The sequence below is a fragment of the Microcebus murinus genome, chromosome 11 (genome assembly GCF_040939455.1).
Source record: "Microcebus murinus isolate Inina chromosome 11, M.murinus_Inina_mat1.0, whole genome shotgun sequence".
NCBI lineage: Eukaryota > Metazoa > Chordata > Mammalia > Primates > Cheirogaleidae > Microcebus > Microcebus murinus.
This window is the reverse complement of record NC_134114.1, coordinates 61,295,410-61,319,396: the sequence shown is the minus strand read 5'-3', so window position 1 is coordinate 61,319,396 and position 23,987 is coordinate 61,295,410. Positions and strand designations below refer to the sequence as shown.

Genomic DNA, 23,987 nt, shown 5'->3' with positions numbered 1-23,987 from the left:
GGGAAAATCAAAGGCACATAAATCATTCATAAGGCATCCTCTGAACATCAGCATTAGTTTTCCTTCTGTAATAAACTAAGTTCCCACTTTAAGTAACAGTTAAATGGGGCATTCTAATTTCCCATCTAATTCCATATTAAAATAAAAATTAATAAAATGGCATTTTCAAATAGACTTAATTTTGTCTATTTCTCTTCTTTTAGAAAGACTCAGAAAAGGTGAATTTTAAATTATCTAGATAAAGTTAAAGAATAAATTGGGCGGACCAGGACTGTGTCATAATGTTGTGGCTTAACTCTTACACTAATTAACCTTGTACCTTGAATCTAGTAGGAGCACAATAAATGTTCTTTGAATGAATGGTGGCCTATATGAATGACTAGGAATATTTTTAGGTTTTGGCTCTATAAGTGGTCCAAATCATTATTTATGTTTCTATGATATTTTCATTTCTGCCTACTCCATGGAAATCTCTTCATTTTTTCTGTTAGGCTCTAGATCAGAGAATAAGAAGTCAGATTTATGGGGCTGACAGTATAGGTTATATTACTTTTTAGATGTGAAATCATGAGTGTGCTAATGAACTGTACTTTTTATTAACTGTTTTTTCTAATTATAAAAATGGTGATGATAGTAGCATCCATGATTATTACGGAGTTTATATAGAATAATATAAAGTGCTTAGGACAATGCATGGCATGTAATTAGTTCTTAATGGTTAGTTTTTTATGGATGTTGGTGTTAGTATAACTATTAAAATTTAAAATTAAATAAAAAAATAAAAATGTAACCTCTCAAGATACATATCAATAAAAATAAAAATCGTATTAGAATTGAGTTATGTATTAATTTTATCAAAGAGGTGTTATAGGTTGACAAATACACCATGTAGGGTAAGTAAACAATATCAACATATTTGCTGACAGATATGTATATATCCTTAGGCCCATGAGTTTAACAGCTAAGATAGATCTTGATGATAGTTTACACCTGTGATATGTGTTTGATGAGACTGTGCTGGGTTCCTGAAGATCACATTTTTAGTATTCTCTATGTTAAGAAATATTAAACATTCATGGCCCATCATAATACTTACTAACCTCTGTTTCTTTCAGTTCTGCCTTGGTAGTTATCATTTCTGCTTCTACCTAGCTGCTAATTGGATTTTTAAATGTTGTAAGTTTTTTAATTAAGATTTTATTACAAAAAGAAGCATATAATTGTAGGAAACATTACAAAATAAAAATAAACATAATGAAGAATATTTGAATACTCCTGTGACCTTGCTATCTAGTGATTACCCCTGTTAATCATTTTGAGTGTATCCTTTTAGAATTTCCTTTTTCTGTACAACTCTAGAAGAGAGATCATACAGCATATACTGCTTTTTCATTTATTAAAAGATTTGACAAGTTCCAGCAGCATTTGTGTAGTAACCCCATGCTCACAGATTCTCATCACCTCCTGTGAAGAGATATCCCAAGCTCAAGGTGGAGATCATGGGCATGAGGAGGGACGATGGCAGGCCAGGACATTTAGAGATTCCTTAGTGTCTACTGATAAGTTTCTTGAGTTTCCTAACCCTAGTTCTGGGAAAATTGCCAAGCATTTGTATTAACTTTGGGGCCCATGTTTAGAATAGCATTAAAGCTTTAGGCTGGACATGGTGGCTCACATCTGTAATCTTTGCACTTTGGGTGGCCAGGGGTTTGTGACCTACCTGGGCAATAGCAAGACCCTATCTCTACAAAAAAATAAAAATTAGCTGGATCTGGTGGTGTGCACCTGTAGTCTCAGCTACTCAGGAGGCTGAGACCAGGGGATAGCTTGAGCCCAGGAGTTTGATGCTGCAGTAAGCTATGTTGATATGACTGCACTCCAGTCTGGGCAACAGAGTGAGAATCTATCTCAAAAATAAATAAATAAATAAAAAGCTTTAAGAGCCTCCAAATTTGTGTATCTATTGGATTAGTTAGGCAATAAAGCAGATCATCCTTTATTGGTTTTTTTCCAGATAATAAGAACACAGAACTCATCTTGTTAGAACCAACCTTATAAATGGCTATTGAGTAGGAAGTGAAATCTTACATATATATTGCTTATGCTAATATAAGTTAATTTGGAAATAGTTCTAGCCCAATGCCACCAAGCATAAGGGAAATTGATACAATATTAGCTATCTGATACATTAGTATGATATTTCTGGAAGGATATTAGGTAGCAATAATAAAATTTTTGGAAGCATATATTTACTTCTAAGCTTCTATTTCCAGCAGAAGCAAAAGTTCTCAAAGGTGTTTGTACAGGAGTGACCAATTGATAATACTTTGTAACACCAAAAAATTGAAACCTTCTAGATGTCTAGTGGTATTGAACTGCATATAAACAATGGCATACTTGTATTTTTGGATACCATATATTTGCTAAGAAAAATGAAATGGCTTCATGCTGATTATCTCTAGACATAGTGCAAAACAAAAAGAATTTGGTATGGAAGTGTGTTATTTCTGTCCATTTGAGGAAAACACACACAAGAGAGAGTATTTATGTATAGATTTTCAGAAAGGATACAAACGAAAGAGCTAACTGTGGCTACATGGAGGGTGAGGGAATGAAAAGAAGGGAAGGGGATATTTAAAGTTCATGTAATAACTTTTTTACCTTTTTAAGAGATATATACCTTTTTTATTTTATAGTAAAAATATTTGATTACAATGAATAGAGCAAAACAGAAAAAAAATTTTGGTGTACAATTCAAATGAGTATTGATTATAGCTAAGGAATGGGATTATAGAGAACTGTGCTTTCTCCTTTTTCTATTTCTGTACCATCTAAACTGTTTACAATGAACATAAATTATTTTTAGAATTAAAAAAATATTGAATTTTAAAATGGTGTATCATTGAAGTATGAAGCGGTGATTAATAATGTAGGTTCCTGAGTTGTATTGCCAGGGTTTAAATCCTGTGAATATAGAAAATTTTCTTAAATTTTTATAATAATAAAAGTATTGGAATCATTATAAATGCTCAATAAAATAGAGGTACTATTGTTATTGTTATCTGAAAAACCTAAGGGGAAAATTTATGATTAGAGCAGCTTTATGTTCAACATAAATTAATATTAATAACTTAATACTCAAAGTGTAGTTGAAAAAATAAATCTTAATACTCAACTGTAATACTCAATACTCAAAGTGTAGTTGAAAAAAGTAGATCACATCATTACAATGATATTGACATCTATGTCTGAAATCATTACTAATATTATTTAAAATCTAAATGCTCTTAAATTCTTAATGATGAACCATTTATACTCATGAGTAAACTAGCTATAATGGTATTTTTGTAAACATAAGGTAGATTCTGAAAGGATTGTTGTTTGCACAGAGAAATCTCACATTACTTTGTTGCTTAAAGTACTATTCACAACTAAAAAAAAAGATCAATCATAAGCCACAAAGTTCAGAAATTGTTCATTACTCCTGCTGATGGCCCCACTTTAGTGATCCATGGATGTACATTTGGCATGGAATTGGATCATTATTGAAAGACAATATTTCTAGCCAAATTATTACTGAGATGCACTACATCAGCCTCCACAAGCTGTTTCTGTTGTAGGTATTTTGTCATTTTCGTGTGATCGTTTGTTCTCATCTTTCTTTTGAGAGGAAACCATTCACATATGTGTGTGAGATTTCTTGCCTGAATGCATATTGAAACCACTGTGGACCAAATATTGTTCTAGGACTTGTCACCTTCAACTCAAATGATGATTCATATCCTGGGGTTATTCTCAAAATTTTCCAAGTAAGATTGGAAATAATAGATGGGGTCCCTTTATAATACTCAAATAAAACTCATTAAGAAATCAATATATCAACATAGCATACGTGATCTAGTCCAGTGTCTGCCCTACTATCATATACTTGCACTTGCTTTTCAGCAATATTAAGCATTGCCCACATTAAGGGGATACAATATCATACTAACAGACATAGCCATGTTAGCTGCAGACTAAAACTCAGAATTATTCCTATTTTAGCAACTGGAGGGTCAGATATGCAAATGATGGGAGGATTAGTCCAAGAAGCCCAATTTTTTCAAAGGATGAGAATGGTGGGCAATACACAACAATACTAAATATTTAGCCACCAGGCAGAGAATAAAGAGAACTTGAAAAGATGAAAATCTTGAAGAGGTGAAGAGAGAAGGTGAAGAATAATAGAGGCAAGGGAAACCATCCCAGTGCACAGTTTCTCATTTCTGAAGTCATGCTGTCTGTGTGTGAATCCCACTTTTGCCATTCGTTATTCTATTCCTTTGGGTAATTTCTGCAAATGTAGTAAATTTTATTTTTTTCCATAGGATACATGAGGCTTGTTAATAATATCAGCAAAGTTTCCCATAGGGATATTATAAGGATTAAATGTGAAAATACTCATAAAACACTTAGTATACTGTTTGACACATAGTCAAGGAAGCAAAAAAAATGATCAATATATAACTAAAAAATAATAAAATGTTCTAATAGACTATGTGTTGGAATAGAAGAATCTAAGAGTATATGAAATTTGAGAATTTGTGCGAGGAGGTAATTTATACCAGAAAAAAAAAATTTACAGGAACAGTTTGTGTGATTTCAGACTGAAAGATAGTTTTTGTGAGTCATAGGAATAGAGGGAGGGGAAGGTGGAAAAGAGGATTTATATATACATGTTTCAAGTGGTTTTGTGGTCCGCCAACTCTGGGAAGATTGGCGGTAGCTCCATCATATTAGTTCCTTGCCAAGACAGTTGTGTCAAAGCAGAGCTATATGGAACTTGGGATAGGGAATCACTCAAGGGATTATGTAATTTGAAGCCTTAACCCCAGAGGATTCTAAACTGCACTCATACCACCCCTTATTTGAGCACTGACAAAATCACATAGAGAGTAATTTGAACAGTGAGAAAAGAGAAAGGGAAATAATGTTAGAGGCTGATTAATAGCAGAGAAAAAACCGATGCTGGGTTCTGAGCTTTGGGGCTAGAGCTCCTTAAAAGCCCTCCCGCTTCATTTCATGGCTGGTTCAGTGATTGCAAAGGATCTGAGGGGTACCAACTCATCACAAAATTGAGGATGAAAGGGATACAGAAACTGAATATGAGCAAAGCTTTACACGGAGCCCCAGAGTATTGATTTGTCATTTGGACTTCAAATTATCCACTCAATAAACTACATTGATAGGCAAGAGGAGTAACAAAGTCCCACTTCCTAAATATTTTCCCGGTCTACTTAGTATAAATGTACTAGTATTCTAAATGGAGTTCTATTAAAAAGTCCTGAAGAAAGGGCACTTTTCTTTCCTCCTGGAAATCAGATTGTCCCCTATAAACATGCAAATTGGAGTGTTAACAGCAATAACCTGACACCTGTTGAGAACCAAGAATATAGCAAGAACACACATAATTTCTGACTTCCACTGAGTTAATTGCTCTGTTGTCTTTTCTTGTCAGGAACTCCCTTACATTAGGAAAATATATTACCCCTATTGCCATTAAATCTGAATAACAGATTTTATGTTTGTTAAAAGAATTAAAGAATTCATTTGTTCTCATGTTTATCAGTAAGCATGTCTATAAAGGGGTTCTCTATCAAAGTGTTTTATATTTTTTCTTTCTAAGACTGTTGTGGCTGTGGATAAAAAGATTAAATTTATGAAATTTTAGAGATTCTTTGGAATTAGAATGCATCAGCTCTTTTATAAAGTATCGTCTTCATGTGAAAACCTTGCTGTAAAAGGTGAATAGGAAATCATTCACCTTTTAGAAAATTTTATTAATATCTAAATATGACTTTTTAAATATGACTTCCATTCCTTAAATTAATTGGGTGTCTCTTAGCTTTTTTTAGTTGGAAGAGTACCACTTTTAATTTTTGTGATGTGTTTGCATTCTCCAGCCACTAAGTAGATAAACATTTATGGTCAGGTTCAGTGACACACTTTATAATGTTATGCAATTAGGTGATTAGCTACATGAAACCCTGGAGATAAATATGTTGGGGCTGCACTTAAAACAGTAAAAGATATCCCTTCAGATTTTACTAAGGAATTTGTAGTTTGAAACTAAGTCATTCTACTGCTATCTTAAATTCTGACTTTTTAAACAAGATTTTAAATAAAACACAAAATTAGGCTTTGCAATTTTTTTCCATAATTTTAACATTACATAGTCTTCCTGCCTGAAATACTGATAAAACAAGTTATCTAGTGATTAACAAAATGTTCTGCTCTTCCTTTAGGTTATTTTGCTTAATAAGTGATCAAGTTAACCGATTCATGTTCGACTTCTTTTCTTCAGAGGTTATTTTTACTTTGTGTCTGACCAGGTTTACACTTAGAAAAGGCAGAATTCACAATTAAGTATCTAAATAAAAAGGTGCTGTGAAATTTCCACTTTTGGACATGGCACTGAATTTCATCTTCTTCGGAGCACCTGATTGTTTTTATAAAGTCTGTGTGAGTTTGTGTTCTTGACAGGGATTGATGGACTTACTGTTACCATCATGATGTGCTGCATTATTTATATACAGCAGCCAAATTCTATCTTTTTAGTTTGTCCTCTGCTGTCAGCTGAAGAACTGCAATATTCTCTGAAAGAACATTTCACTGGGTTTGTAATTTTTGCATAATTACAAAAATATATAACTTACGACTATAAAGTTCAATAAGCTATATATTATGCATTTTTCAAAAAATCTGGAGCAGTCAGGTGTCACTCCTTTGCTCTGTTGAGCCTCGCCTCATCTATGTGCTAAAACCATAAGGCTGGATCCAGCCATCTGCTGCATGCCCACACACCCCAACTGCTGAGCTCTGACCAGACACGTGGCTGGGTACATGTTGCCACTATCCATTTTTGTCTCCCAACTCAACTGGGCTCTCGGTGCTTTGCCTCCATCTTTTTTCTATGCATTTCTAGGCAGCAACCTTCTGTTCACTGCAGATGCATGTTACCTTCTACTCTTCTCAAACTTCTGATTCCATCACATTTTCAGTAGCCTCCGACATAAACATCAGATGGGAACTCCTTCAATTTGTGTCTCAGCATCTACAGACATACAGGCATCCAGGCCCAATCTTCCTAATACATCATCTTCCTCAAGTCGAACCTGAATCCTTCCTACTCTAAGACCCATCCAGCCTGTTTTTTAAATACTCTCTACCCTTTTGATTATTCCTCTTTACTGTTATCTTTAACCTCTTCTTTTCTAGTAGCTGCTTCTCATCAGCACCAAAACACTGTCAGGTTTCTGCCATTTTAAATACATTTCCAACTTCTGTCCCACCAGATATTTATTTTAATTGACTAACATTTATTGAGCACTTTTATGGCCTGGAACTTTACTAAGTTTGTAAAATGCATTATATCGTTTGATCTTAACCAATTGATGTTTTTCAAATAAGCAAACAATAATTTACAAGTACAAAATAACTGGTGAGTAGCAGAGGAGGATTCTGAGCCTGACCTGCCAGACTTTCTTAGTCACGGTGGTATATCCCACATAACACACTGCAATGCTTTTGCCTAACTCTTGAAAGAATTGACTCATTAGTTGCAATACTCCAACCCCTTTTATTCTTCACCCTATTGCAGGCTGGCAATGACACCCACCCCTCCTGTGAATGTGCCTTTATCTAGGTGAAGGAACATTACCTTTGAAGGAACATTACCTATGAAGGAACATTACCTTTTCTAAAGCAAAACAATACTTCTTGTCCCTTAGCTAACCTGAACTCAGAAATATGCAACACTAGTGCTCACTCTGGTCTCAAATTGAAGGTCAATTGCTTGGTCCCCTCTGGTGCTTCCTTGGCTCTAATATGCAGTGGTAACTATTTATCAACTTATTTCTGTCATTGGTTAAATTCTATGAGGACAAGTGTTTTTCTATCATGTGCTCCATAATATGTGCAGTAATTATGACTTTTAGTGGCATATAGATGGGCTTTGATAAATATTAACTTATGACTAGATGGGTATTCTTCATAGGTAGAATAATATAGTCAAAAATACTTGGGGAATCTACAATATGGTTGAATTTTCTGGTTATTTATAAGATTTCAGCTAATTATTTTGTAGGTATTCAAGATATATTAATATTAAATAGTAGCTATTCTATTGTCCTTAACAAAGTGGCTGCCCTTATTTGTGATTTGCTCATTTTAGATTCCTGAAAACTATTTTTTCATAACTCATAGTGAATTGCCAAAGAAATCTAGTCAGATAAATACCTTTCTTCATCTTCCTTTCTCCCAATTAAAAGCAGAAAAATGTCAATTAACTTCCCTCCTGCCATCCTTCCTCTTTACCTCTGTTTTTTTCCTTCCTCACTTTATCCTATTCCTTTTTCCTTCCTCTTTAATAAATTGAAATCTTTGGATGAGCTTTTAAAAATGTGGAGTGCTGGGTTCCTCCCCCAGTGACTGATTTAATTGGACTGGGCATGAGGTATTTGAGAGGCCCCCTGGTGATTCTAATACACAGCAAAGTTTGAGAACCACTGGATTAGATCATCTCTAATGTCCCTTTCAATTCTAAAAACCCTATGTTCTGTTATTTTAAGGGACTCTCCAGAGTGTTTTAAAATACAAAATATGCAAAAGAGATTTCCTTTCAAAATGTTAGAGCCCAAAATATTTTTGTCTTTTTATCCAATGGGTCTTGATTGAAGCTTCATGTCATCAGATGTTAAATTCAAATAGTCAATACTAAATAATTGTTGCTGATTTTCTTCTAATTCGCTTTAGTTCAGTATGGCCTTAGCATTTGAAAACTTATCTAAAAAGAAAGAAGTCTTCAAAAATATGAGGCCAACCACTGGATAATAGCTGAAAGATGTCCTGTTTTAAATTAGCATTAGTATAATTTTAAATGTGTCTAAGAGGTTTCTTTGTTCATTTATTTGATTTGCGTCTTCCATTACTGAATATGGTTATTTTGGATTCTGTGAACACTGAGGTGTAAAAATAGATGGTCTCCTATTATCACAAGGATGTCTAGTGATATACCAGTAAAATGTCATATCCAATTAATGTGGATATATTGATTCCTATTGGCGTTTGTATCTTATCTCTTTCTATACTCGTCCTAATTCCAGGATGGTCTGCAACAATTAGAATTTATTTTTAAAGCATATATGAAGGTAAGAATCAGATTATATCTTTTTAACTATTTTTTTTTGAAATTTAAATTGATCACACTCATAAGCTTTAGTTTGTGAGAGGCTTTAAATCAAAATATATGCATCAAACTCATTAAAATGAAGAACAAATGAAATTTCAATATTCAACACAGTGGTCTCTGAAGAAGCACCAAAGTAAATTGTGAGGCCTATTCTTGATTTAAAAAATGACATTTATTTTGTTCCACTCAATTTCACAGGCAGTAAGTCATAAGGGTGCTAACATTTTCTGTCAGTTTTACCAGTTTGAATATGCAAATTTTCATGAACTTTTATCTCATTTTTAACTAGAGTTATTACTGACTTATGTAGTAGAGTTGGAACATTCAAATGAACTCATTTTGCCAAATATTCTGTTTAGCGGTTAGTTGAATATTCTGACTTGTACGATTGAAGGCAAAGCTTTTATTTTCTTTCAGTTTTTTGATGAAATGATAGCATAGCTTCCAAGTTCAATGGAAGAGCAATAAGTTGAAAATGAGGTTGTAATGCACAGAGCTGCATTGTCACAGTTATAGGACATGAATTTAAGTGGTCTCTGTATTTTACTTTCCCACATATAAATATGTAGTTTGTTGAGCTATTGAAAAAACCAAATAGTATCTTGTAGTAGTGAGGTAACATGGAGAAGCTTGCATTTGTCTAAATATGTTATTAATAAATTGATATAACTATGTAAATACGAATAACTATGTAAATATGAATATATTAACAGTACTATGTAAATGCATTAATATGCAAGAGCGATATCACCATGCAAATACATAAGTATATTAGTCTATAAATACAATAGTATATTTTCAGTGGATGTTTAATACATATAAAGAATAAGCTTATCAGAAATGCCCTTGATTAGCATGAGCACAGAGAATCAAATGTTAGGCATTTAATTACAAATCAGTTTCTATTAAAATTGTATTGTTGGCAATAAACATTAGTGACATTTTCATACTGTGTACCAGATACACGGGCCCCCTTTCTGTTCCTAGAATTCATATTTCTCTTGCCTATCAATAGGGCTGAACACTTGCTGTTTCCTCCTCCTAGAATGCTCTTCCTTAGATTTTAACATCACTAACTCATGCTTATCCTTCGATTGTCAACTCAGTTGAAGGCCTTGCTTGACTGTTTATCCTAAGTAACCAGTTCTGTTTGCTATTTTTCTCATCAGTCTGTTCTCCTCCCCCATGGCTTTTATTACAGTGGGCTGTATATTGCTTATTTGTAAATTTTTTTATTATTCATCTCCTCCACTACAATATAAATTGAAAGACTAAAGCAACTTTATGTGTTTTATCTCAGCTGTATTCCTGGTGTCTAATATGGTGCCTGGCATATGAATATGTGATAAATGAATCACTGATTCTCTGATATGTGTACTAGAGACAGATACTAACATATTAAGACAGCTGAATATATAAACCATCCAAGAGTTTAAATATCAATGAAAAAAATCAGCTATCCATTCTGCTTGGTTCCCAGAGTAGTGTCAACATAGAATTTTCTTCTTTGCATGGCATTAGAAGTTTCATAATAGTATTCTGAGCTTACAAAAAATGCACAACCACAATCATAAAGGTACTGATTTTAGGTTTTTAGTTTTCTAGTTTTTGGGGGGTTTTTTTGTATTGTTTTCTGTAGTACTACATGACATTTTATAGATGCCCACATACTGTGCTGTGTAGGTTAAACGATCAAGGATTACAATTGGATAATGAAGTGAAATAAGATAGTCCCCGAATTACCTTGAACATGAGGTGACTGGCAACAGGTAGGAAGTAGGTGAGAATAATGAAACCAGTGGTTAATATATGCAGAATCATTCAGTCTGATCAGAACCCTGTAGAGTGGGTGGAAAGAACAGGCAAACAGTAAGTTAAATTTAGCCTGCAATGATTTCTTGCCCCTGGGAAAAATAATTGCTTCATTCTATTGCCAAAAGGCAAATCGGCATCAGCTTAATTTGCCTGAATCTGCCATAAACTGCAGATGGAACCATAAAACATAGTTAGAATCAAATTAAACACATCTGTCCTAATCTAAAGCAGGTGAGGCCAGCCAGCCAAGAAACATCAAGGTGTAACACTGCACACATTACAATATGCAGATGTATATATTTGGATCCTGCTGACAGTAGGACAAAGAGCCATGAAATCTTGTCCTACTTCCCATTATTGAGCATAACTTCTTGTACTGGTTGTCACTGGAGTTTTAAAGATGCTACCAACATAAATACTGGGAAACACAGAGACAAAAATCACTGAAGGCCAGGGGTCGATTGCATTTTAGTCAGGATTTCTTACCTGAGCTGATACTACCTTAGATAAATTGAAATTACAGAGGATCAGAAGTCCCTACAGTATATTTTAATTAGACATGAAATTCCGGCCAGAGAGAGTTTGTTATCACTGAAGATATCAGTCCACATCTGTACTAACCACTGAGATAATGGCTGTCTAGAAAAAATAACAGCCTAAGATATGCTGATTTTGACAAGAGTAATCTTATAACTCATCCAAACCCAGACTGTTTTGGGAGTGAAGGAGGACTGTGGTGTCTATGAAGCTGCACCACTCCAATTTCCCTTCAAGAAAGAACATGTCCAGCTGTAAGTTAGCTGGCAGCCTCCTTCAGAACTTTCAGGATCTCTTGAGCTTTAGAGTCTCACTCTGCCTGGGCTGCCTCTTGCCAGTGACCAAGCAGGGCGAGGCCACTAGTACCTGGTCATTTCTGCTCTACGGGAATTCCTTCCTCTTTGCTCTGGAGCTCCCTGCAGGATTGGATAAGACCTTGTCAAGTCTGTTTTACAGACTGAGGCTCTCCCTGCTCAATCCTGCTTCTACTGCCCCTACCCCTGTTTCTTTCCTTTCTTTTCATTGGTGTCAGACCTGTGTCACAAGTTGAGGCTCTTGCTATCCATTTCTGCTTCCTCATCATTGTACTATTCACAGACATTATTTCTCAATAAACGTGTTACACTCATAACTTTATGTTAGCATCTACTTTCTGAAGAACCCATCTGACACAGGGATGCTATTAATGAGTGTGTGGGGGGGAATATATTTAAAGCAAAACTTACAATAACCCTGATAGTGTTTGTTGTTTGTCCTCTACTTTTTCCAAGACCAAAACTTTGCTTACTGTTGGCACAGTCCTCTCATCACAGTTCCATATGGAGCCTTTATTAATTTCAGGCAGACTTTGATGTGGTATACTCCAGTTAAATAAATTGAACATTTATGCTGGAGTGGGAAGGATCTAGCACTCATTGGCTTCTTTGTCTGTTTTGAAGACTCTTCTCTTCTTTCCTCACTTATTTGTTGGTGTGCCTAAGGCCCTCTCCTGCCCTTTCTTCTTTCCTCTCAGCACCTGTCTCTTCTACTTTCCTCCCCTGCCTTCTTTTTAAAGAATCTCACTGAAATCTAGTATTATTAATAATATCCATACTTAACCCACGTTGAAGCAAAGCCTCTCCAACTCCATAACTGCTTATTAAAATGCTAATTGGACATTTTTGTTAAAGATGTGCCACAGACTCTTCAAATACAATAATTTCTTTAAAATTGAACCCATTATATTATTAATTCCTTATGAAGGATGGTTACTACTCAGGCATACAGGTAAGAGCTCTAGAAATCAACTCATATTTCTTGCTCTCCCTCAACCTCCAAATCAATTTGTACACATTGTCATCTGGATTCTACCTTGTAGATTCTGGTGAAATCTATTACCTCTTTTCTCCCTTTCAAAAAGACACTATGTAATTGTCAATGATGCGGGTAAGATAAAAAAAAATAACTGCTCACAAGTTTTATAATGTATTAGAAACGAGTAGACAGAAGGAAAAATGAAGAACAAAAGCTACAAGGACAAGAGAGAAAATCAGGTCAGCTAAACAGCTGGCATCTGTAAGGTATAATGAGACGTGAACAAAGAGTCCTGTCTCATTTTGACCACAGAAGCATTACATGAGTGGCACACACACCTGATAGAAGACCGACTAGATTTAGTTTTATCATCTATAAAGAGCAGCACAGGTGCCAAGAAAGGTTTATGAAGGTACCCAAAACTATTCACAATGATGAGATAATGAAAGGGACCAGAAATGCTGGCCTCTTGTGCCCCTGGGTATATCAAGACTGTATGCCCACCTTAGTTAATATACCATGCAGGAATTTTGCTATAGGAGAAAGTGGGATCCAAATGAGAGGTTCTTGATTATGGATAAATGTGTAAATAACAAACGGATATACTTGACAATGTTGAGGATATTGCTCATGCCTTCATTTTCTCTTGTAGACATTGTGTCGGTCAGTGTAAATAAATCAATATAATCATCTACAATTTACCTTCATCTATTAACATTGCTGCCATTACAGATTCCGGACTGGGGAATGTAGATCCTTTTTTTTGGTACTATTGAAAATAGATGGGATTATGGCTGATACGTCGTTGAAAAAAGTTTGCGTGTTAATACTCACCCTCATACAATACATGGATTTAGTAGATGACAGTGTTGTTAGACTGACTTTATCAAGCTGGGCTGCCTTGCTTACACCAAAGGCATAGAGGCATGATCTCACATTAAACTGGTGATTGACTCTTCCTGTGAAATTTCAACAATAACATCTTTGCTTTTAGATTGATTACCTGGGGATGGGGATGGAGATGAGTAGTGATTTGGGGGATTTTAATTTCTTGTTTCATGATCTGGCATTTAACTGAATTTGGGATCAAACAGTGCCTACATTGCTTTCCCTGCCTATAGCTACCTTTATGAATGGTCAAGAGAATCCTAATCAATTTTTGCTGGGACTACTTCATACTGAATGGGGAAAAATTGAAAGCATTTTTCCCAAGAACTGGAACAAGACAAGGATGCCCACTGTTACTACCTCTATTCAACATAGTGCTAGAAGTCCTAGCCAGAGTAATCCAATAAGAGAAGAATATTAAGAGTATCCAAACTGTGAAAAGGGTTGTCAGACTATTTCTCCTCATTGACAATATGATTTTATATATAAAAAAAATCCCAAAGATTCCACCAATAGTGTCCTGGAATTGACAAATAATTTCAGCAAAGTTTCAGGATACAAAATCAATGTACATAAATTAATAGCATTTCTATATACTATTAACAGTCAAACCAAGAGTCAAATCAAAGACCTAATACCATTCATAATAACTACAAAGAAAATAAAATACATAGGAATATACTTAATCAAGGAGGTGAAAGTTCTGTACAAGAACTACAAAACACTGAGGAAAGAAATTGCAGAGGATATAAACAAATGGAAAAACATATCATGCTCCTGGATAGGCCAAATATCATTGTTAAAATGTCCATACTACTCAAAGTGATATAAAAATGCAGTACAATCTCCATCAAATTACCAATGTCATACTTCACAGATCTAGAAAACATAATTTTATGTTTCATATGGAACCAGAAAAGAGCCCAAATAGCCAAAGCAATCTTAAGGAAAAAGGACAAATCATAATATTACCTGCCTTTCAAACTATGCTACAAGGCTATAGTATCTCAAACGGCATGGAATTGGTACAAAAATAAAGATGTAGAGGAATGGAACATAAAAGAGAAGCCAGATATGAAACATCTACCTGCAACCAGCTGATTTTGGCAAAGCAGACAACAGTGTACACTGGGGAAAAGAAGCACTGTTCAATAAATGGTACTGGGAAAACTGGATAGCCACATGCAGAAGAATGAAACAGGACCTCTACGTGTTACCACTCATAAAAATTAATTCAAGATGGATAAAAGATTTAGATCGAAGGCATGAAACAATAAGAATTCTAGAGGGAAATATAGAAAATACTCTTCTAGATATTGGTCTAGGCAGATAATTTATGACTAAGACAGGGCAGTCATAGAACAACGAAAATTAATAAATGGGATTTGACTAAACTAAAAAGCTTCTACACAGCTAAGGATACAATTGACAGAGCAAATCACAGAATGGGAGTCAACCCACAGAATGGGAGAAAATATTCTCAAGCTACACATGCAATAAAGGGAAAGAACTCAAGCAAATCAGCAAGAAAAAAAACACTATTAAAAAGTAGTCAAAAGATACTAACAGAAATTTCTCAAAAGAAGAAAGACAAATGGCCAATAAACATATGAAAAATGCTCAAGGTCACTGATCATCAGGGAAATGCAAATTAAAACCATAATGAGGCTGGGCGTGGTGGCTTGTACTCCTTGCGCTCTGGGAGGCCGAGGTGGGAGGATCGCTTGAGGTCAGGAGTTCGAGACCAGCCTGAGCATAAGTGAGACCCCCACCCCCGTCTCTACTAAAAAAATAGAAAGAAATTAATTGGCCAACTAAAAACATAGAAAAAATTAGCCGGGCATGGTATCACATGCCTGTAGTCCCAGCTACTTGGGAGGCTGAGGCAGAAGGATCACTTGAGCCCAGGAGTTTGAGGTTGCTGTGAGCTAGGCTGACACCATGGCACTCTAGTCAGGGCAACAGTGTGAGACTCTGCCTCAAACAAAACAAAACAAAACAAAACAAAACAAAACAAAACAAAAAAACACCATAATGAGATATTACCTTACCCCAGTCAGAATGGCTTTGATGAAAAAGTATCAAAACAATATTTGGCAGATATTGGCATGGCTGCAGAGAAAAAGGAATGCTTCCGCACTTTTGGTGGGACTGCAAATTAGTACAACGTCTATGGAAAACAGTATGGAGATTCCTCAGAGAACTAAATGTAGACTTACCATATGATCCAGCAATCCCAGTATTGGGCACTTACCCAAAGGAAAAGAAGAATTTTCATCAAAAGACACCTGTACTTGAATGTTTCTTACAGCATAATTCACAATTGCAAAGATGTGGAATCAACCCAAGTCCTCACTGATTCATTAATGGATTAATAAAACCTGGTATATGTATACCATGGAGTACTACTCAGCCATAAATAAGTTGAATTAATTCCTTTTGCAACAGTGGGGGTGGAACTGGAGACCATTCTCCTAAGTGAAGTATCTCAAGAATGGGGGAAAAAACACATCACGTGCACTCACTATTAATTTGGAACTAACTGATGAGCACACATGTGCACAGAGGGAAGGAAAACTCAGTGGAAATCAATCAGGGAGGAGGGTGGAAGAGCAAAAAAATCTACCTCATGAGTACTATGAACACTATTGGTGTGATGGGCTCACCTGTAGCTGGGGCTCAAGCGTTACAAAAGTGATCCATGTAACCTAAAACTTTTATAACTCTTAACATTAATATTTTGAAATTTTAAAAAATTAACATAAACTTTAACCTCTATTTTCATTTTTCTGAAAGTTTAAAATGATTAATCTAAAGAAGTGAAATAATTCATGTGAAGCTGTTACAAAGAAATAAAGTATCAAAGGAATGCAAAATAATAGCAAGTTGGGGCCCATATGCTTTTTTAAATTTTGAAAATCCTCATTCTCTTTTAGTCCAGGAGGTGGCACTTTTACCTACAAAGCTTCTTTAAAAACTCTATATGGGCTATATACATACATAGTGAGTGTGATGCACACTGTCTGGGGGATGGGCACACCTGAAGTTCTGGCTCGAGGGGGGAGGGGAGACAAGGGCAATGTATGTAACCTTAACATTTGTACCTCCATTATATGCTGAAATTAAAAAAAAAGAAAAGAAAAACAAAACAAAACAAACAAACAGAAAACTTTATGGGCTTTTATGAATTCGATTCAAATCTTCTTTGTGCAATAAAGCCATACCCGTGATTCTGTCTGAATCCTACTTTTCACTCTGGACTTAATCAGGGCTACTTTGGGTATGTTAGGCTGCTCAGGGACAATCCTTAAGATCTGTAGAAGCCCTTTATTTAGCTGAAAGGGACTTTCATGATCCATTTGTATTATTTTAAATGTTCTCACGAAAGTGCTTGTAGCCACATCCCTAATTTGATGTTTATGTTGGGGCCATGTCTTTCTGGATTTCAGCATTCACTAGCTTGAGAGCCTGGAGTAGAGAAACAGTTGTATTTTCTAGTACAAGAGAAATAGTTGTGCCTGGTCCCTCTAGATTCCTTCTCTTTACTTCCCAACTAACTGGTTCTTTATTTAGCACGTTTTTTTCTTGTGGTACTTTTATCATAGACAGGTATTAAGAACCAACTGATGGTTTAACAGTCGACCTGGAAATCTCATTACTCATATCCCAAAGTTCATCACATATGTTTTCTGTCTCCTAAGCTACCTCAGGGGACAGCTATACCAACTGCTTCTCTACATATCAAAAGTAGAGCCTTGTGCAACCATTCCATTAGTGTTTTTCCAGCTTTCATCTGCCACTCACTACCAAAGCCAGGGCCACATATTTTGTAGCTTGTCATAGTTATGGAACAACTACTTCTCTGAGGCAGTTTCTCTCTTATCCTTCTAAGTTTCTCTCACCTCTCTCAAGCAAGCTCACCTGAATTCATTCTTCTGGCAGTGGCAGAATTCCAAGAGAAAAAATGATATATTTAAGTGCTTTTTCAAATCTCTGCTGGCTTCAAGGCTGTTAACATCTTACCGGCTGAAGCAAGTCACATGGACAAGCCAGATTCTAGAGATCTACAAATAAACTCCACCTCTTTAGTGAAAGGAACTACAAAGTTAAACAGCAAAGTATGTGGCTACAGAGAGAATATTTATTAGAGTAATTAATGAAACCAGCCTTCCACAGATATTTAAGTTAATAGTTTTTAACAAATTAGACAACAGTTCATTTGCGTGTGATGACAGAACCTAAAACTGTATTAAGAGTTTTCAGATGCAATGCTTGAATTATACAGTTTAATTTTTATCATGCTGCTTACTATTTTTTAAAATGCTCATGGTTTCAAAAGGGTTATATGTAAATCTTAATAGTAAAATGACTTTGCCAAAGAAACATCAGTGGAGTATGTGAACTGGTATGCTGCAATGCCTAAGACAAAAAAAACAAATGTCAATCTCTGTTCTTTCTTGCTCAGGTGATATTTGTGATCCCAATCCATGTGAAAATGGAGGTATCTGTTTGTCAGAATTGGGCGGTTCGTCTTTTTCCTGTGAGTGTCCGGATGGCTTCACAGATCCCAACTGTTCTAGTGTTGTGGAGGTTGGTAAGTGCAAGATTTAAGCATTTCAGTAATTTCCCTCATAGTTTTTTTATGAATGACTGACTGACAAATTTGGCTATGGTACATTATGGAGTTATTCTGTATAAGATTATTGTATGTTATTAATTAGTTTACTCCTTTGTAGGACTCTCAACTTTATTATTTCTAGTTTATATTTAAATTATATTTCTCTTAATGGTATACTTAAAAATATATATATATTTTTACATTTATGGTGATTAACACTACACTTTAAAGCACTAAAAATAATCCTAAATATAAAAATTTTCATATAACTCTAATATTGATAGAAATTTTACAATTTTATTTTGAAAATAATTCCCAAGACAATGCATTCAAGTTAAATACTCACTATAAATTAAATAGGACTTCTATTAGGGACTACTATTATCCATAGGTATTTTGTAGCTGTTCTAGCTATCACTTTTCTAAGAAAATAAATGTACATTATATTTCTAAGTGTATAAAAAGGACACTATTCCAAATGTAATGCTCTTCAAAGTCTTTCCAAAAACCTTACTTCACAAAAATTAATTACAGTCGCTGATCACATTTCAATTTTTTTTGTGTGTGAAGTAATTAATTGGCAGGCATAGTTATGGATATAGGGTCATTTCCATTATTTCCAAATAACTCCCCTTTGAGGAAATAACTGTACTTTAAAATAATTTAACACTACTTAAACTTATGCAGAGATTTTTCTATCCTATTAAAGATAGTATGATTAAGTTTGATAAAAAATTTATGCTTTTACACATAAGTACCAAGAAGAGTACAAGATGGACTATATCTGTTCAATATAGGAAATCCAAACATGTTTTAGGTTAAAAATATTTTAACCAGGATAAATCTTGGAAGAATTGTATTCTTCAATGACTTTTTGCAAATAATTTTGAAGGAGAAAAGTAATACAGTCTATAGTAAGGGATCATTTTGAATTACTCAGCATTGTATCTAATGAACCTAACCTAGCATCTTATACATAAAAAAAGCCCAATAACTATTGGTTGAACGATTGAAAGGATAATTAAATAGACTATTAGCTTACCATATTTGACCACTAGTTATTGGATTTTAGTGCGCTTTATTTTTTAAATGTATTTTCCTTGTATTTTTTATGTTATGTTAGTATGAATGTATGTTATCTGAAAAAGTTAATTGTATTCTTGTGGAAGGTACTTTGTTCGTTTAATTCATTTCAAAGATTTTTTAAGGCTTTTATTAACTCACTAATATTTTATAGGGTTTGACTTAGTGCCATAGAAATAAAATTGTTATAACCACCTTGACCTAGTCATCGAATACGTACAGTTAAGTTAGGAAAGTCTATATATCTGAAGAAAATTCTACTCATAATTATTCCTAACAGGAATGTGTGAGTAGAATAAAATTTCAGTGTTGTATTTTAATCCCACCAGTCACAAATTGGCAGTGCCTTAACACATTGACTGCTATATGAGTTGTATTTAACTAAGGCTAGTTTCAAGCCCTGGGCCTCATGAAGCAAAACCCGGCAGCTGATCCATGAAAAATCTTACTTATTGATGTTCTTATTGTTATAATTAATATTGACAATTTAATTTTAAAAATGTGGATTGTATTGCATGTAACTCATACACAGAAAACAATTAAAAATAACAAATTATAAAGGATTGTTTTGTTTTAATAAAACATGTGACCGCAGGGGGAAAAAAATTTTTTTTCTAGTGTGGCAGTCAATGTGTTAAATTTGAGGTAAAGAATGCTTTTGTCACTTCTTTAAAGGAGCCAAATCTGAATTCAAAGAGAAAGATATATTTAAATAAGAAACCAGTATCTTCACAAAATTTTAAACTGAATAATTGAATACTTTTGGACCTTATTTTCTTTTTTTTTTAAATTTTTTTTATTTCAGCATATTATAGGGGTACAAATGTTTAGGTTACATATATTACCTTTGCCCCACCTGAGTCAGAGGTTCAAGTGTGTCTATCCCTGAGACAGTGCACACCGCTCCTATTTGGGGTGTATATACTCATACCTTCCTCCCCCCTCCCATCTGCCCAACACCCAATTAATGTTATTACTATATGTACACTTAAATATTGATCATTTAATACCAATTTGAAGGTGAGTACAGGTAGTGCTTGTTTTTCCATTCTTGTGATACTTCATTTAGTAGAATGGGTCATTGTAGGTGGGACTGCAAACTGGTACAACCTCTGTGGAAAGTAATAGAGAGATACCTCTAAAAGCTATAAGTAGAACTGCCATTTGATCTAGCAGTCCCATTACTGGGCATCTACTCAAAAGAACAAAAGACATTCTATAAAAAAGACATCTTCACTAGAATGTTTATAGCAGCACAATTCACAATTGCAAAGATGTGGAAACAACCCAAGTGCCCATCAATCCATGAGTGGATTAGTAAAATGTGGCATATGTATACCATAGACTTCTACTCAGCCACGAAAAACAATGGTGATCTAGCACCTCTTGTATTATCTTGGGTAGAGCTGGACCATATTTTCAAATATGAATTCAGTATTCACCATTTTATCAGAAGAGTCAAATTATGGGCAGCAATACTTTAAAAACTAAACACACTACTATATCCTAATTAGTTCAGTGAGACTTTGGGGAATCAAATGCTTTATAGAATTAAATTGCACTCAGATTCATTATTATAAATTTTTAAAACACTTCTGATTTTCAGAAATTGGATAGTTATACTATATTATCTTAAGCTGTATGTATTTATGGTATGTTTTATGCAACCTTACTCTTCTATGAGGTGTATTTAGGAATTCTTAGAAGGAATATGTTCAGTTTGTATTTGCTCAATCACTTAACATGGCATATTAGTTATACCAATTATAATTTCATGTACTGGTACTATAACAGTATATAGAATAATAATAATAACATGTATTAATGGTTTAAAATATTCATAGTTTCTTGAGTATAACTTTGTTATACTGTGAAATAATTTTTTAAAAGGGTCAGAAAATAAGGGGAAAACCAGACATAATTTTCAGGTTAGGTACCTCCTTAGGATAGACACAGTACCTTACTTGCCTTTCTACTTCCTCTTCCTCAGCTTTATATTTTTTTGCATATTAAGGTAATATTAAATATTAATTGAATAAAAATACTTTGTAGCAATTCCTTTACTATCTAGCCTACCTAAGGTCTTTTCATATTTTAAAACTAATTATTGGATCCAAACATTTGAAACCTTAGATCATTAAACCATTCTGCCTTTTCCATTAAAAAAAAATCAACTTCTTTGCTGAGATTTTTTGCTGTTGTTTCTAGGCTGTTAGATAAACTAGTGCAGAAAACAGAGTATTGAAACTTTATACAAAAAAAAAAGTATAGATATTTTAAGATAATATCTTAAAAGGTAAAAGAAAATTTGAGCTATCACCACTGCTGTATTTTTACTTATTAATCCTCACACAGATAGAGATGTGTCTAAAGTTTCTCCAGAAATTCTAAATCTCCTTATTTTTAATTTCAAAGGACAGAAAAGTTTTATTTTGATTCCAATTTTTAAAATTATGTTTACCCTGTTCATTCTACAATCACATATATACTCCCTTCATTGTAGCTCATCTTGAAAGGAAAATTTCAAATGCATGCTTAGAGAAAAGCCCTACATGATTTTACCTCAATACTTATTACTTTGCTGTAGCTTTGTTTAAACTTCTTGATACTACTTATGTTAAAAGATCCTCATCCAATTTTGTACTTTTATTCTTCCCTCCCAAAGCATAGAGTGTCAGATAAGCACTAAACACTTAACCACATTTCCAATCAATACTTACATCACTTACATTCCTGTGTTGTGTATGGTAGGTTGGTAAAATTGACTTGCTCAGGTTTGTGAACTTCATTCACTATGCAATGTTACTTTTCTTTAGATTATTTTTTTTATACTTCTGTGTACTCTAATATTTCTCTCTCTCCCTTTCTCTGTCTCTGTCCCCCAAAACATACCTACCTATCCATCTTAATGTGCTCAGCCTCATAGAGTTATTGAAGACTCACTTCTGGTATCTATAAAAGATAGTAAGAAAACTTCTTTCCAAACAAAGTGTAGAAAAAACTCCTAATTTACATCTTTGAGTTTGATGAAGACATTAGCTAGATTAACCAGTGTTTGTACAGATGTGCACTGAGTGTTGCCTCTCTTTCCAGGGGAATTGTGGACAGAACATCATGTGGCACTGGATGGCACTGTGTGATTTGGAGCTGAATTTTGACATATTCATTTCATGCAGAAAATTTATATTACCTAATAAATATCCTAGAGTTCATAAATGGAAATTTTGAGAATTACTAAATTGTCTAAGTTATGTAGTATAGTTCTCCTATGTATGCTATTATAATAATCCAGTAAACTAGTACAAATATAAACTTTTACAACTCAAATATATAGCATATTAATGCAATCAAAGGGAATGAAATAAGTGACCTTTTTTTTAAAAAAAATAAAATCTTAGTTTTTATTTTTTCTTGAACAAGTATATTTAGAGTGCATACAAATTAACTGTCACCTGCATGGTGGTAGTGCAGCGGTAAATAAATTTACAGGAATAGCTGTCCAGTTGGGAAAGCAGATAAATATGTAGATAGATAGATAGATATTAATAGACAGACAGGCAGACATTATGGGCACTGTGATAGCAGAAGTATATAGACCCATAAAAATATAAAGCAGGTGTTCTATCTTAAGATAAGAGTCAGGGAATACATGACTACTTGAAAAAATAACATCTAGTCATAATTCTAAAAATAATTCCAATACAGAAGATTTTTTTAAAAATCTCAAAGTATTCCAAATGAGGAAATAATGTATAGAAAAACAGGAGATAAGAAAAGTCATAATGTCATAAACTGAAAGAAGTTAACTGTGGCTAGAGCTTGGAGGGGAGAGACATGTTGGCTGGCGAAGAGTCTGGGGGGTGATGCTAGGGGCTGACCCTGCAAAATTGCACGGTGTTTAAAGGAATTTGAACTTTACACTGAGAACAACAGAGATGATTTATATTTCTGCTTGTGCTATATGGAAAACAAATTAAGCAGAGTACAACGTGGGGAGAATTTGAAGGATTGCAGCAAACTAGGCTAGACATGCTGATCTAAGTCACTATAGTAACTAAGGAGATGAAGAGGGGAGAGTCATTGATTATTTAGAGTATAGAGTAGACAATGTTTGGTGACCTATAGAGTATTGATTAAAAGGACTTTGGAGGAAGGTGGAGTAAAGAAGAAGCATCTCCATTGTCTGGTCTGTGAAATTGGGTGTCATTTACTGAAATATCATAAATGGAGAATATACAGGGTTGGGTGGCAGAAAGAGAGTTCAGTATTTAACATATTGAATTTGAGGAACTTGCTAGACATTATCTAAGAAGTGTACTATAAATTTGGAAGTCATAATTATATAGACAGTTATTGAAGCTGAGAGAGTGGTTTAATCTTCCCAGAAATAGGAAAATAGAAAAGAATAGAGTACCTAGGAATGGAAAAGAATGGAGGTCTGGAAAAGGAAGTGGATTAAAAGGACCATCAACATTTAAGTGATAGGTAAAGAAAGTTAAATCTGTAAAGGAGTCTTAGAAGGAG

The 23,987-nt window shown here is 34.3% G+C and overlaps 1 protein-coding gene across 2 annotated transcripts in view; it reads left to right on the top strand.

The window, feature by feature from the left end:
- EDIL3 (EGF like and discoidin domains 3) overlaps positions 1-23,987 on the top strand; it is a 422,082-nt gene that overhangs the window by 112,904 nt on the left and 285,191 nt on the right. For both annotated transcript variants that reach the window (XM_012784391.2, XM_012784390.2), the window contains exon 2: positions 18,228-18,356. In XM_012784391.2, the coding sequence (XP_012639845.1) occupies positions 18,228-18,356 (129 nt within the window). The remainder of the gene's footprint in view (positions 1-18,227; positions 18,357-23,987) is intronic.